The sequence below is a fragment of the Microcaecilia unicolor genome, chromosome 2 (assembly GCF_901765095.1).
Source record: "Microcaecilia unicolor chromosome 2, aMicUni1.1, whole genome shotgun sequence".
In the NCBI taxonomy this organism is placed as follows: Eukaryota; Metazoa; Chordata; class Amphibia; order Gymnophiona; family Siphonopidae; genus Microcaecilia; species Microcaecilia unicolor.
The window spans coordinates 136,039,687-136,054,926 of record NC_044032.1 but is presented as its reverse complement, the minus strand read 5'-3'; the positions used below and the strand labels follow the sequence as shown (position 1 = coordinate 136,054,926).

The following is a 15,240-nucleotide window of genomic DNA, read 5'->3' as shown; positions in this document are numbered from 1 at the left end:
TGTGCCGGAAATCACTAGCACAGTTTAGTAAAAGGGGCCCTAAAACATCTATTTTTCTGTAATTAGGAAGTTAAGGATAAAACTTTGTCCATGTGTTGTATAGACTGTGATCAAATTTCAAACATGAAAGTTGCCCAGATTTACCCCTCCAAACCTGTATAGCACTTATCTGTTATCTCTAACATCACCTTTGGTACCTTTTCACTCTGCAGGTGACATTTGAAAGCACATATGTACATAAGTGTTGCCATACTGGGACAGACTGAAGGTTCATCAAGCCCAGCATCCTGTTTCCAACAGTGACCAATCTAAGTTACGTGTACCTGGCAAGATCCCAAAATAGTAAAAATAGATTTTATGCTGCTTATCCTAGAATTAAGCAGTGAATCTTTCCCCAAGTCCATCTTAATAACAGCTTAAAAAAGTAAATCTTTCCCATACCGGGAGTTGAACCTAGGCCAGCTGGATGAAAAGCAGGAATCCTAACTGCTAGATCATATGGGAGAACCTCACAGTTTTTTCTATTCCACCCTACATAAAGCCAATTTCATCAACATACAGTGGGAAAACGGGTTACTTTTACAGCAAGAAAACTCATTTTACATTTACATTCACCAAACATAGTGCAACTATTCCAAGTAAATAAAACTGTGAGCAGGTTAATATTCCCCACAATGGACAAACAAAATCTACTGCTCCTATCAATAAATGACCATTCATTCGTTCATGCCATGCATATGCAAAGAACTATAAGAAGAAATTAACTTTGCAATCTCAGCACAAACACAATTGCGGAGTTTCCTTGGTTACAATACAGACAGCAAGAAACATGTGTGCATCTGATGGGAAATACATACTATGAGGGCAGTTACTTGGTATCCTGGGAAATCTGAGAAAGAATGTAGCAACATCCATCAAACCTACAATAAGCTCTTAATATGTAACAGTGGTGATTTCAAAAGCATGCTATGGACTTTCAGCATACTGTTTCCTAAACAAAGACAGTTTTCAGTGTTCTTATCTTTGGAAACAGAATGATTTCATTGCTACAGCACAGTGTTCAGAGTTAAAATTCCATGACTTCTGATTCTGTACGGCTTGGATCAGGGATCCATCATTCAGACTGTATGAGCAGAATTGCCCAAGCACCCTGCGGAAAAAAACAATATACCCATAGATGCAACAGGATGAAAAGAGATAAAGTGAAAATTTGTCCCTCTGGATCTGTTACCTACAAAAATGAATTGTGCACATAAACTAGACCAACGGTTTCTAAATCTGTCTAGGAAATGAATATACATGAGATAGATTAAGGCAGAGCAAGTGAATGTAATGCAAAGCTATCTCATGCATATACATGGAGGATATCCTGAAAACCCAACTAGCTGAGGGTCCCTCAACACAGATTTGGGAATCATTGAGTTACACCCTGTCAAATCAGCATGAAAGATATATGAGAAATGGCAACTACTACTAATAATCATTTCTATAGTGCTTCTAGATATATGCAGTGCTGTACACATTATTTACAGGTACTTTCTCTGTCCCTAGGGGGTTCACACTCTAAGTTCTTTCTACCTGGGGCAATGGAGGGTTAGGTGACTTGCCCAAGGTCATAAGGAGATGCCATTGGGAATTAAGCCCAGATTGCCAGGATCAAAGCCCACTGCACTAACCATTAGGCTACTCCTCCACTCCACTCATATAAGGATGATTAAAAAACCAAAGTGAAAAGATTCAATGACCCAAGATTACATGATCTAACTTATAAAGTTCTTGTCAACCTAGCTTAAATATTTTATCTCATAGAAAATATTTTTTGCTTAGTAGCTTGCTGGAGTACTCCATGAGCTCTTTTTGCCTTAATAGAAATGTGCTTTGTACTCAAGGCTGTCAAACGAATGAGGATCAATCATAAGCATTTCCTTGTAGCATACCTGGAAATGTTTCACCTCACTGCTGTGCAGTAACATAATAGACAAACAGCCCAGCCAGTCTGCATTATTATCCCTGCCTATGCTGCTCTATCTAACACTACAACCCAGAGGTCAGATAAATGAGCTAAATCACATGCAAGATATTATTTCTTATCCAAGTCAGTTTTGTTGTATTCCCTTCTTGATTCTCTACAATTCTGATTGGATGAACACACAAGATTCATCCATAAACTAATACCCAGGTCCTCATTTTCTTTCACCCAATTTATCAATCTCAGGCAGCGAATGAATAACTCACATGTAATTCTGATTACCCCATTATATTTCCTAGGCAAAGCAAGGCTACAAGTCCCTTATGCCATGGAATAAACCCAGGACTGGATCAACCCAGTCAGGTTAATCTGGATGTAATTGGCAACCTTAGGGGGTCTTTTACGTTGGCACGCTGGCGTTTTTAGTGCGTGTTAAAAATAGCTGCGTGCTAAACGCTAAAGATGCCAATGTATTCCTATGGGCGTCTTTAGCGTGTGCCTATTTTTAACGCACGCTAAAAACTCCAGCATGCCTACGTAAAAGACACCCGTAGTATGATGATAAAGCTGTAAAGAACAAACCCAAATCATAAGCTGATTGGTATACTTGCAGCTGGAGTAATTTTTTTTTTCACCATTGCAAAACTGGTATGGCTGTAGAGTGGAGTTGGGGTGAAGGGGTTGCCTTCCATGGATTTTCATATATAGAGAGCTGTTAAGAAATGAGAATATTTGATTCAGTAGACTTCGGAAAAATGTGTGAACCGTTTGGCAGGATGAGAGGAGGTGAACTAGCAGGTGGAAAGAGATTGAGAAGGGATGAACTGGCAGGGGAAGGTGAGAGAAATGAATTAGTGGAAGTGGATCTAAATGGGGTTGGGAGATAGACTGGATGAGATTGTGGGAACCTGCTGGGGAATGTGAGAAGGCAGAGAGAGAATTGACACAGGGGAAAGAGGAGCCAGGAATAGGCAGGAGATGGAAAGATTATGTCAATAAGCAGCAGTGGCGTACGCGGTGGGGGCAGTCCGCCCCGGGTGCACGCTGCTGGAGGGGTGCAGAGAGCGGCCGCGCACCTGTCAGCTCCGCTGGTTCCCTGCTCCCTCTGCCCCAGAACAGGTTACTTCCTGTTCCGGGGCAGAGGGAGCAGGAAGCCAGCAGAGCCAACAGCCGCGCTGCTGCTCCCAGCAGCTAAGAATGCACAGGGGTGGGGGGGTTTGATGCCCCGGGGAGGTGTCATTGCACCAGGGGGGGTGTCATGCTGCATCCTGGGAGGACGGACGCCGCTGAACACGGGGGGGGGGGGTGCTCAGCGGCCGGTGCAGCGGCGTGTGCAGCGGCGATCCGCCCCGAGTGGCAGCCATCCTAGGATCGTCACTGACAAGCAGTAAAGTGCATATGATATTGCACAGATTTAAATAGGTAATGTAAGCAGGAAGTTTATATCTTCTGGCATGATCTCTAGTAGGTCCAAATTTGAAGGCGGTAAATGAACAGTAAAATATAATCACTAAGCTTTTACTTTCTAATGGTCTGAGGTGCCATTAGAATGTAAAAGCTAAGTGATTATATTTTACTGTTCATTTACCACCTTGAAATTTGGATAGAACATATTGAGAGATTTAAAAACGTTGAGAATAATAACAAAAAAAACCCTAAAAATATCATTGTATTTGGAGGAGGGGGTTTTGCCTATGATTACAACAATCACAAAAGGGCAGTTACCCAGCCATTGACTAGCCATTGACTATTGACTGCAATTGTCACACACTTCCTTTTGTGAAACTATGAGGCTTTTTCTCCCCCTCTTATCAAACCCAATTTGAGACATATGTGGACTAGTATTGTCTATTTTTCATCATTTATATCCCAGAAATAAGCAGTAGATTTTCCCCAAGTCAATTTAATAATGGTCTATGAACTTTTCCTTTAGGAAGCCATCCAGACCATTTTAAAACCCTGTAAAGCTAACCACCTTTACCACATTAATTCCAGATTTTAATTACACGTTGAGTGAAGAAAAGTTTTTCTGATTCATATTAAATTTACTACTTTGTACCTTCATCGCATGCCCCCTAGTCCTAGTATTTTTGGAAAGATTAAACAAACGATTTACGTCTACCCGTTCCACTCCACTCATTATTTTATAGACCTCAATCGTTTCTTTCCTCAGCCGTCTTTTCTCCAAGCTGAAGAGCACTAGCCGCTTCAGCCTTTCCTCATAGGGAAGTCGTCCCATTCCATTTATCATTTTTGTCACCCTTCTCTGTACCTTTTCTAATTCCACTATATATTTTTTTGAGATGCGGTGATCAGAATTGAACACAATATTCGAGATGCGGTCATAACATGGACCAATACAAAGGCATTATAACATCCTCATTTTTGTTTTCCATTCCTTTCCTAATAATACCTAACATTCTATTTGCTTTCTTAGCTGCTGCAGCAGCACACTGAGCAGAAGGTTTCAACGTATCATCAACGACAACACCTAGATCCCTTTCTTGGTCTGTGACTCCTAATGTGGAACCTTGCATGACGTAGCTATAATTTGGTTCCTCTTTCCCACATGCATCACTTTGCACTTGCTCACATTAAACGTCATCTGCCATTTAGATGCCCAGTCTCCCAGTCTCATAAGGTCCTCTTGTAATTTTTCACAATCCTCCAGCAATTTAACGACTTTGAATAACTTTGTGTCATCAGCAAATTTAATTACCTCACTAGTTACTCCCATCTCTAGATCATTTATAATATTTGTTAAAAAGCACCAGACCCAGCACAGACCCCTGGGGAACCCCACTATCTACCCTTCTCCATTGAGAATACTGACCATTTAACCCTACTCTGTCCTTTAACCAGTTCTTAATCCACAATAGATCATTATCTCCTATCCCATGACCCTCCATTTTCTTCTAGAGTCTTTCATGAGGTACTTTGTGAAACGCCTTTTGAAAATCCAGATACACAATATCAACCGGCTCGCCTTTATCCAGATGTTTTGATGATTTTCTAATGATTGATTTAACAAAATTTAACAATAAGGAAGTCATTCAATCAGGGTTTATTAGATACAAATGAGCCCTAACACTTTGATGGTGTTAGGGCATTGTGACTACTAGTAAATAACCCGCTAGAGGCGGTAGGAAGGAAACCTTCTTAGTTTCCCAGAATCTTGAGCTCCCATACTGCACTGCAAATGAAAACATCACAGAGCTTAGATTTGAAGGAGTCATACGTAAATGGAAAGCAGGGAGATAAAAGGTCCTTATAATCCTGATTGTTTGGTACATCATTTGATACATTGATCCCAAAAAAAGGAAATCACAGAAATGGATAGGGTTACCATTCGTCCGGATTTCCCCGGACGTGTCCTCTTTTTGAGGGCATGTCCGGGGCATCCGGCGGGTTTTGCCCGCATGCACGTTTGTCCGGATTTCTGGACAAATGTGCATGCGGGAGGGCGTGCGTGCGGTTGCGTGATCCATTGGCGCCATGGCTCTCTCCTCCCCTTCCTTACCATCTTCCCTAGTGGTCTAGTGACGTCTTTGGGGCAGGAAAGAGCCCCCTCTTTCCTGCCCGGAGCGCTGCCTTGCCCATCCTCCTTCTCGGTCTCGGCTGGGGATTCAAAATGGCCACCGAGAGTTGAAGTCTCGCGAGGCTGCTTCAACTCTCGGCGACCATTTTTAATCTCCAGCCGAGACCGAGAAGGATGTAGGCAAGGGCAGGCAGCGCTCCGGGCAGGAAAGAGGGGGCTCTTTCCTGCCCCGAAGACGTCACTAGACCACCAGGGAAGATGGTAAGGAAGGGGAGGGGAGCATGTGATGGGGGGCGCGGGGGAGGGGACTATGTGACGGGGGAGGGGAAAGGGGCAGAATGAGGATCCGAATGTCTTGTCTGAAGAGAAGGTGAGCCCTTAGGTCCCGCAAGGCCCTGAAGGACCTCAGAAGACAGCCGTGCAACCCCAAGTCTTCACCCGCGGCGACCGCCGTTCACCAAGGGTTGAGCCCTCAGCTGCAGGCGGTCAACGGGACTTCCGGAACCACGGGGCTGATGAACTGACCCAGAACTGGAACCAGGAGAGAAGAGGGCAGGTGGAAAACAGAGGAGTCCGACACCGGCAACAGGTCAGGGCAGGCAACTCGCAGCGTAGTCTGAAACAGGCAAAAGGTCAAGGCAGGCGGCTAGCAGAGAAATCCAGAAACAGTCCAAAGGTCAAAACCAGGAAAGCTAGGAAACCAACTGAGAACTGGAACACACGAAGACTGGCCTCGGGCAACAGAACCTGAAGCAAAGTCTTAACTCAGGCCCGTTCCTTATATACCATCAGCATTCAACCACCCAGCCCCAGCCGACATGGCCGGCCAATCAGAACCTGGTTACTGACAAACTCCTTCTGATTGGTTCCGTCCGACCTCCCAGGCGGGACTACAGCACCGGCCTCCCAATCTAACTCCTCCGAGGCGGAGCTTTGGGTTCCCGTGCCTGAAAGTGTAGGAGACGCCGGCCATCGCATCTCGGCACCATTCTCCCTACTGGCGCAAGCACAGACCCCATAGCCGGCAATCGAGAGCCCGGCAGCCGCGATCACCGGCCCCCGGTCCTGGACTGGGCGGCTATCGCCGCGGTGAGCCCCGGCTCTCCGCCGCAGCCTCGAGAAGGCCGGCCCTCGCCGCGATGGACACCGGTTCCTGCTTTCCACAGAGGAGCAGCCGGAGGGAGCGACGGATGTGACACCGAAAGGGGCGTGGCAGTGGGTGTGGTGGGGCGGGGTGCAGCGGGGTGGGCGGGGGCGTGACACGTATCCTCTTTTTCAGAGGACACAAAATGGTAACCCTTGAAATGGATATTATGCATAGCCATCCCTGCCAGAGCAGCAGAATTTCAGAGGTGGCAGCATGGCTCCAGCACACACAAGAGCTTTTCCCCTGCCCTCTACCTCCTCTTGGGCTACCCTCATGCTTAGAACAAGAATCCTGCACAAAGCACTGCCATGTTCTGCCCCCCTTCACAGCAAACTTTCTGTTGGAGGGGGATGGGACATGGCAGTGTTTGAGTGCAGACCTTTGTTTGCAGGGTCCTCACAGAACTCAACTTTTTTTTACATTTCAGGATGGACTGGGAGGAGGTAGAGAAGCATCAGCAGAGCCCTGGAAGCCAGGAGCGAGGGGACAGGGAGATACTGAACTATGGGGGAGGGGTACAGCTTTGAGCCATCCTGAGGAGGGGGGGAGGAGGACACATGGCTGAAGGTACACCAAGGGCATCAGATAGCCTTGGCCAGCCCTGAAAGCAGAAGCCACCTGCTGAGAAATGAAATATCCTACAAAGCTCAGAAATACTGCTAAGTCCATATAATCACAAAGCAGTAATACTGCAGATTTTTTTTCAGTGACTGTGTCCTAACCATGTTATCAGCGATAGCCAGGAATACAGCAAGTATTCTTCCTAAGCAGAAAAAGGCTGGTTGGAAACAACAAAACAAATCAGTGAAAGGAAAGTTTAAAGAATCAAAGTACTAATTAATTAGATACTATACAATAGTAAACACAATTTTCATGGTATTACCCTTACGGGGGTATTTTATAACAGGGAATCAAAGTTTGAATTAGGGTAGGCATTTCAAGCAGCAAGATTATGAACTCTGATTTCACCTATATTTAAATCTTCTCAGTCTTATTTTCTTCTTAGGAAAAATGTGAAAACCCTCTTGTTTCAGAAATATCTATCCCACGCTAATTACTGATCTTACTATTTTTTTCTCCTAATTACTACCTTTATTATTATGCCCCTTCTTCCCAGTTAAATAAAACTGGCTTCTTAAAAAGTTGTAACCCGCTTAGAACTGCAAGGTAATAGCGGGATAGAAAACCAGTTTAATATTTATTTACCATTTGACCCATTTTGATAAAGATACATAGGCATTTGTGAGCATTTATAAAATGCTAGCACACATCTTGTAGAAATCACACCTAGATTGCAGGCATGGACATTACACCTGCTGGACGGACAGAACATGTACAATATATGCACATAAATCGCACCACCTTCAATGCATCACCCAGACTCCAGTCCTGAGCAGATCTACAGTACTATACAAGTATAAACCACCTTGCACCATGCATACATTTAAGCATGAACAAATTATAAGAGCCCATTTATGTGTAAAGAAGGTTTATAAAATTACCATTGTAAAGGTTATATTTTATTATTTAATAGATGCCAAAATAAGCTGAGGCCAAAACTCCAGACTTACCAGTTCCATTCTCTGTAAGGGTAACAACAATCACATTTATTGATCCAATGATGGAAGGAATTTGCAATCCAGATCCAATTTCTATGACAGGAAATTCTTTTGAGGTATCCAAGGCCTCGGTAGTTTCTTCTGGTTCGGAGGGTCTCGTTGGTCGTGCAACTGATGTTGAACTTGTAGTTGTGAAATATTCTGACTCAATTTCAGTCGCTACTAGTTTGCCTGTTATGTCAACATCTGTACTGGTTTTAATGGGAGAAACTGATTCATCAATTATCATCATATCTTTGCTAGTTTCTTCACCAGGTTCATTGTCAATTATGAGTGGCCTCTGTGTTGTAACCAAATATTTGGATGTTAAAGTAGACAGAGTTTCAGAGGAAGACATAGCTATAGTACTCTCCAAATCAGCTTTATCTGTCACAAATCCTGGAAGAACCTCTAGCTTTTTTTCTCTGGGTTCCTTCGTTGTACCTGGAACTTCAGGACTATATTTTGTGAATGTTTCTTTTTTATCAACAGGAACACTCTTCTCAGGTAAATGTGAAGGTACTTCAGACTCTGTTTCATCCCATTTAATATCTGTTTTAGTCACATCTTGGGTGTAGGTTAACCCGCTTTCAGTACTAGGTGTTTTTTTGCTAACTTCAGTAACAATGTCAGCTTTAGTGGACAGCTCAGGCTCTAAGTCCATAGATGTCACTTTTCCAATTTCTATTGTTTGCTCCTCAGAACTGCTTTCATGGTGGACATAAGGTACGATACTAGCTGAAACAATTCCTAAATCTATTGACCCTTCTGTGACATCTTGGAGTCCTGATTCTTCCTTTTTGGACACAGTGGGTACAACTTCCTGACTTACAGTTGTCTTATCTGCCACAACTACCTTGGAAATCATCTCTTTTGAATCTGACCTGGTAGTCAGATGTTCAACAGTAGACTCATGAAAAGGAGCTGGGCTACTAACTTTCCCACCTGTAATAGTTTCCCTTGATGTTTCAGTGTCTAAAATTGTAGAAATAGAAGGTTTTGTTATGTTAGGATGCACAATAGGTTTCTTGATTTCCCCATCAAAAGTTGTGAATCCTTCAATGGTATCTCGTGTTTGTAAAACTGAAGGAAGGGTGACTCCTTTAGTAATTGGTTCTTGTCCCATGGCACTCCCTTCCAGTGTTATTGCAGCAAATACGATATTTTCTTCAGTTTTTGAAGATTCTTTATCTTTAGTAATAATCGAGGTTGTATGCCAACTACTGGGAGTAACTTCAGCCCTACGTGCAAATTTGTCAGTGGGTTCAGCAGTTGATTCCTCAGTAATATGTGATTTGACTACTTCTGATGCCATAGAAACTTCTGCTTGTTCTCGTATGTCACTTATCGTAGTAGTAGGTGAAAGCGTGACTTCCGGTGCAAATCCCTTTGAAGAAAGGGTGGGCACAGCACTTAAACGTGTTAGGGTAGCTAAAGTTTCCCTTTCCACAGACTCTTCAGAGACATGATCTGTCACTAATGTCTGCAGTGGGGAATCAGACACTCTTGCTGTTGGCTCAGTCTGATGAGCAGAAGGTGGCAAGCTTTCTACCATACTTCCAACAAGTTCTGTGTGTGTGTCTTTGGTTTCAGTAGTTTCCCACAGACTACTCATTTGTTCTGTATCGCTTCTTTGAGGCACAGCTGTTGCAGTGATGCTTATATCTGCCCCGTGCTTTGACACTACTGAAGTCAAAGGAGATTCTTTAGTGGAATCAGTTACTAGGATCTTAGCTACTGCTGGCTGCTCTGAAGACTTTGCTGCAGGGCGTGTATGATCTGGAAGCTCAAGTTTAGCTGTACCAACTGTTGGCATATCTGTAGTTCCTGACTTATGCTCATATTTGTCAGTCTTTGATAAGTCTGAGGTACTGCCTTCTAACAGAAACAGTGATGTTGCTTTATCGGTTACAGTTTGAGGTAGAAGGGTAGTTACACTGGCTTTCTTCACAGCCAATTCAACAGGCTGAGCTGTAGCTTTCACCTCCTGTTCATTTTCCATAGCAGCGGGTAATAGGGATATTGATGTTGCTTTTGTGGATGTGATGTCAAGCTTCTTTTCCTGACCAGGTGATCCAGTTTCCACAGGAAACACCAAACTGATAAGTGCAGCATCTGGTCTGGTCTCTTTGCCTTAAAAAGAAATGAAACACTGCATTAGAAAAATATATCTCCAGTCCAACAGCAGAGGTACATATTTTGGGGACAAATCACTAAAAGCTGTCAACACTTTGGTGACCTAGTACTAAGGTGCGCTAACTGAATTAGTGTGCATTAAGTGCTATGTATCCCATAGGTATTCAATGGGCTGCATGGCATTTAACATATGCTAATCGTTAGTGTGCACTAAATCCATTAGCGCACCTTAGTAAAAGGATCCCAAAGTATGCATGCTAAATATAACCCTGATACCTAACATATTCCTTTACCATGTGTTTCCTAAAAATTAGACATTTGTGGCGTTTGACATCAATTAAAAATACTTTATAACATAAAATATAATTGCAAAACAATGAATAATTCCCAATAGAGACTGACCCAAAATAAAAACAGATAATATTGTAAATTAAATCAATCACATCAGTAAACACATTCATACTAATAATAGCCAAAAAAAAATTAAACACAATGATATAACTGAATCTTCAAACAGCCCCATTCCAAGTTCTGAACAACTATCCCCACCCACATTAATCAAAATTGAGAAAACCTAGCCCATCTGTATTACTACTGGTCCAATAATGTAACTATGTTTAACATTTTGTTCAGATTTCCAGTAGAAAAGGGTGGATTGCTTAAATCAAATTTTCAGTGTTGCCTGATAACACAAATAGGTAATTTTGGCAAAATGTTTTCAAAAATCAGTCTAATTTACACCCTATTTCATTTTACTTTTAAACACTGATTTCCTATTGTTAAAAACTATTTCAAAGCCATGTAGAAACTATTCTAGAACCTACATCAGATTCAGCATAATTGTATTTTTCCCACTGTGCCTTTCTTTTTTTGAGCACTTAGAAATAGCTTTACCATAAATATTATGGATTTATTTCAAGGCTTACTTTAACATACAATTCAACCGCTTTTAGAAAGGGAAATGAAATACCAACATGGTATATTTTCAGTGCATAATTATAAATCAACAAAAAAAGAAACTTTCCTGTAGCAGAACTTTGCTTAGGCAGCAGGAACAGCAAGAGCAGCCCATGTAGAAAACTGCAACGCAGTGTCACAAAACCAGCCTTACTTTAGCTGCACTGAAAATCAATGTAATTCAGGATTCAAATAGAAAAAGAAGCTCATGGGGGTGACAGTTTGTATATTTTAACTTAGTGCTACCCATACAGACCAGTATTCAAACAAGTGAATTTTCAGCTAAATACTGGCTCCTAAATTCAGCTCAAAATAGATGCCTAACTTAGGGCCTCTTTAACAAAGCCATGATAGTGATTCCACAGCGGTAAACGAGAGGAAGCCCATAGGAACTGAATGGGCTTCTTCTCATTTACCTTGCAAGAATTTCTAGCATGGCTTTGTAAAAGATGCCCTTAAGCTCCTAACTTAGGGATTCTTTTACTCAGCTGTGTTAAGCACCTAGTGCAAGGTTTACTGTGTTAGCTGCTTAACATGGGAGTGGGTGGGTGTGAAGAAACAGTGTGCTTTAAACCTGTAAAATTTATTTTCCTGCCTAAGGGGTCCTTTTCCTAAGGTGCACTTGGCTTGCGGTAGTGTAGGCGCAGGTTATGGGTGCACGCCGATCCATTTTTCAACGTGCCTGTACAAAAGGCCTTTTTTAAAATTTTTGCCGAAAATGGACGTGCAGCAAAATCAAAATTGCCGCATATCCTTTTTGGGTCTGAGACCTTACCGCCAGCCATTAACCTAGTGGTAAAGACTCATGCGGTAACCAGGCAGTAATGACCTACGCACGTCAAATGCCATTTGGCGCACATCCGAAATTATTTTTCAGACGCGTGTCAAAAATGAAATTACTGCAAGAGCCATGCGTTAGCTGTGTGGTGACTCCATTTTGGCATGCGTTGGGCGCACACAGACGGCTATGCGGCTTAGTAAAAGGGCCCCTAAATTAATTCTAAAGTGCATTTCTCTAGTTTGGCCAGTAGGTGGTGCATGTTTTATGTTAAAGCTGTTATAGAAAAGTGAATGCCCTCTTTTAGTTTCACTCAGTGAAGAAGTGAATCTACAGTACTGTGAGAAGTATACTTTTAAAACTTGTTGACTAGGCTCTGATTGGCCTGGAGTTTGAAGTTACCCAGTAGTTGCTGTCTGTTGCTTTAGTCTTAACCTGGGAGAAAAGAGAGACAGATCTTTTTGCTGAGACTCGGTAAATTATGAGTCCTGATCTTCCCAGCTACTGTTTAGACAGTATGCAAATGTCTAGTTAATGTTACAGTTGATCCATTATTTGGTTATCTGCTATTAATTGCTGATTGCACATTTTTTTTTGTTCATTGTTCCAGTGTGACAATAAACCTGTTTAGATTGTCGACTCTGCCTGTCTGGACTGATAAAGAACCCTGGTGATTTGTGTTAGGTCTGTGAGTGCTTTCTGGGACTGTGGGACAACTGCGAGTGTGGCCCCCAGTAACCCAGAAATCATTGGGGATAATTTGAGAGTGGGAGACTCGCCCAGAGGCAGTTGTGACCCAGTCAGTGGGAAGAGGGTGCAAGTGTAGAACACAAGCAGCAGGTGCAAGTGGACCTGAGCTATGCTGGGGATACACCCTCTAAGTGGCCATGGGGTAACCCCAGGTGGGTGGCTAGGTGTTTTGTGACAGGAGGATCTGAGCATAGCATGGGTAATGGAGGTGTGGCTGGCTGTGCAGCCCTTCCTTACCTCTCTACCCTCATCTCCCCTTACATTCCTACCCGTAACCTCTGCTCTCAAGACAAATCCCTCCTTTCAGTACCCTTCACCACCACCGTCAACTCCAGGCTCCGCCCTTTCTGCCTCGTCTCACCCCATGCTTGGAATAAACTCCCTGAGCCCATACGCCAGGCCCCTCCCTGCCCATCTTCAAATCCTTGCTTAAAGCCCACCTCTTCAATGTCGCGTTTGGCACCTAACCACTATACCTCTATTCATGAAATCTAGACTGCCCCAACTTGACATTTCGTCCTTTAGATTTAGATTGAAGACTTATCTCTTTGAAAAAACGTACTGCAAGGACCAAAACACATGAACTCCATACACACTAATAGAAATGCATCAATACACTCTCTTCTGAATTCTCTTCCCCTGTATTCTCTCCACACCTAAAATCTACCCACAGATAAAGTTGTCATACCCTAACGCCCTCATGCTATTATTCGATCATCCTATCATTTCCCCAATGTCACATTCAATAATTTCCATGCCCCAAAGATGTTTTGACTTGACTTTGTCTTCCATAACTCTTCACAATGTAACCTATAATCGCATTGTAACAAACTGTATTTCCATCATTCACAATGTATTGTAAGCCACACTGAGCCCGCAAATAGGTGGGAAAATGTGGGATATAAATGCAATAAATAAATAAATAAGCTCCTTTGAGAAGGGACTGTCCTTTTTTGTTAAACTGTACAGTGCTGCATAACCCTAGTAGCACTCTAGAAATGTTAAGTAGTAGTAGTACTATGACAGCTAGTGCACTAGCTGTCATGACTGTAGATAGCACAGCTGAACTTACTGTCACCTCAAGAACATGTGGTAAGTGCAGCTGCATTACCGAAAATTTAGTAGCATGGTTTAGATGGACTTATAATCAGCAAGATTCCAAAACAGCAGAACAGTAGCAAAATTTAACTTCATTTATTTACAATAGCCCTAGTATCAAATGGCAGCCCTGATCCTCCACTCCCCAAGATAAACCCCCACTCCAACTCCCCCTGATCCCCCCATAACATAGCCTTGGTGTCTAGTGGCACTCCCAACCTCCCATGACCCCCCTAACCCCAAGGTCCCCAGATCCCTCCCGGATCCCAGCATAACTTCAAGAAGAGGCAAGAACAATGCCCACTCACTCCTGCCTCTGTGCAGCAATCTTTTAGAATGGTGATACCTGGGTTTAAGTGGAGAATACAAAATCAGGGGAAAATTCTCTTATTTGACATACTGACCCTGGGCAGTACATCCTAGGATGTACCACAAGGGGTTAGGCACCACCATTTTAAAGATGGCTAAACAGAGGCAGGAGCAATTGGGCATCGGTCTTGCCTCTTCTTGAAGGTATGCAGGGGAGGGTCTGGGGAGGCTTGGGGGGCATAAGGGGGTTGGGCATGACACTAGACACCAGGGCTATTTTTTGGAATGATCAGGAGAGTCAGGGGGTAGGGGGTTGGAGGATCAGTGGGTCAACTCTGGGAGTGGTTTTGAGAAGCCTGGCGTTTGGGGGTGCCACTAGACATTATGGATATTCAGGGAGTTAGACAGGATCAGGGGTTAAAGGATCAAGGGTAATCTCAGGGGGGTGGGGAGATCTTATGCTTGCAGGCTAGAATATCGGGGAATTTTTGAGGGGCTGTGGAGGTGATTTTTTTTAATGTCTCTCTTCTTGTTAGTGTGTAAGTCAATCATTGCTCATACAATGACAAGAAGGGGGACATTTAAGCAATGAGCAGCAGATTACTGCTGCAGTGAGCACTGTTTTTTATGATAGCACCCACTTTTTAATATGGCAGTAAGATGCATGTTCATTGATTACTGCATTGGCACAGAATATTTTTTTATAAAATTCATAGTAGAATCAGGGAATTCAAACATCAACATGCAGCTTTATCGTGTGGCTTTCTGCATCGGCCCCTTAGCAAGGCCTAATTCATTTCTAAATAAGGTGATCAATTTTGAGCCATGGTTTGATTGCATAAAACTAAAAGGAAACTTATTAGGATTTCAGCATATTAGAACCAGTTACCATGATTTAGGGCCTCTTTTATCAAGCCATGCTAGAGGCTTCCGGTGCGGTAATGCCAACATTTGAATGGG

At 43.0% G+C, this 15,240-nt stretch overlaps 1 protein-coding gene across 1 annotated transcript in view; it reads right to left on the bottom strand.

The window, feature by feature from the left end:
* Positions 1-15,240, bottom strand: part of VCAN (versican) — a 245,943-nt gene that overhangs the window by 165,352 nt on the left and 65,351 nt on the right. The window contains exon 7 of the mRNA XM_030193355.1: positions 8,226-10,385. Coding sequence (XP_030049215.1) covers positions 8,226-10,385 — 2,160 coding nt within the window. The remainder of the gene's footprint in view (positions 1-8,225; positions 10,386-15,240) is intronic.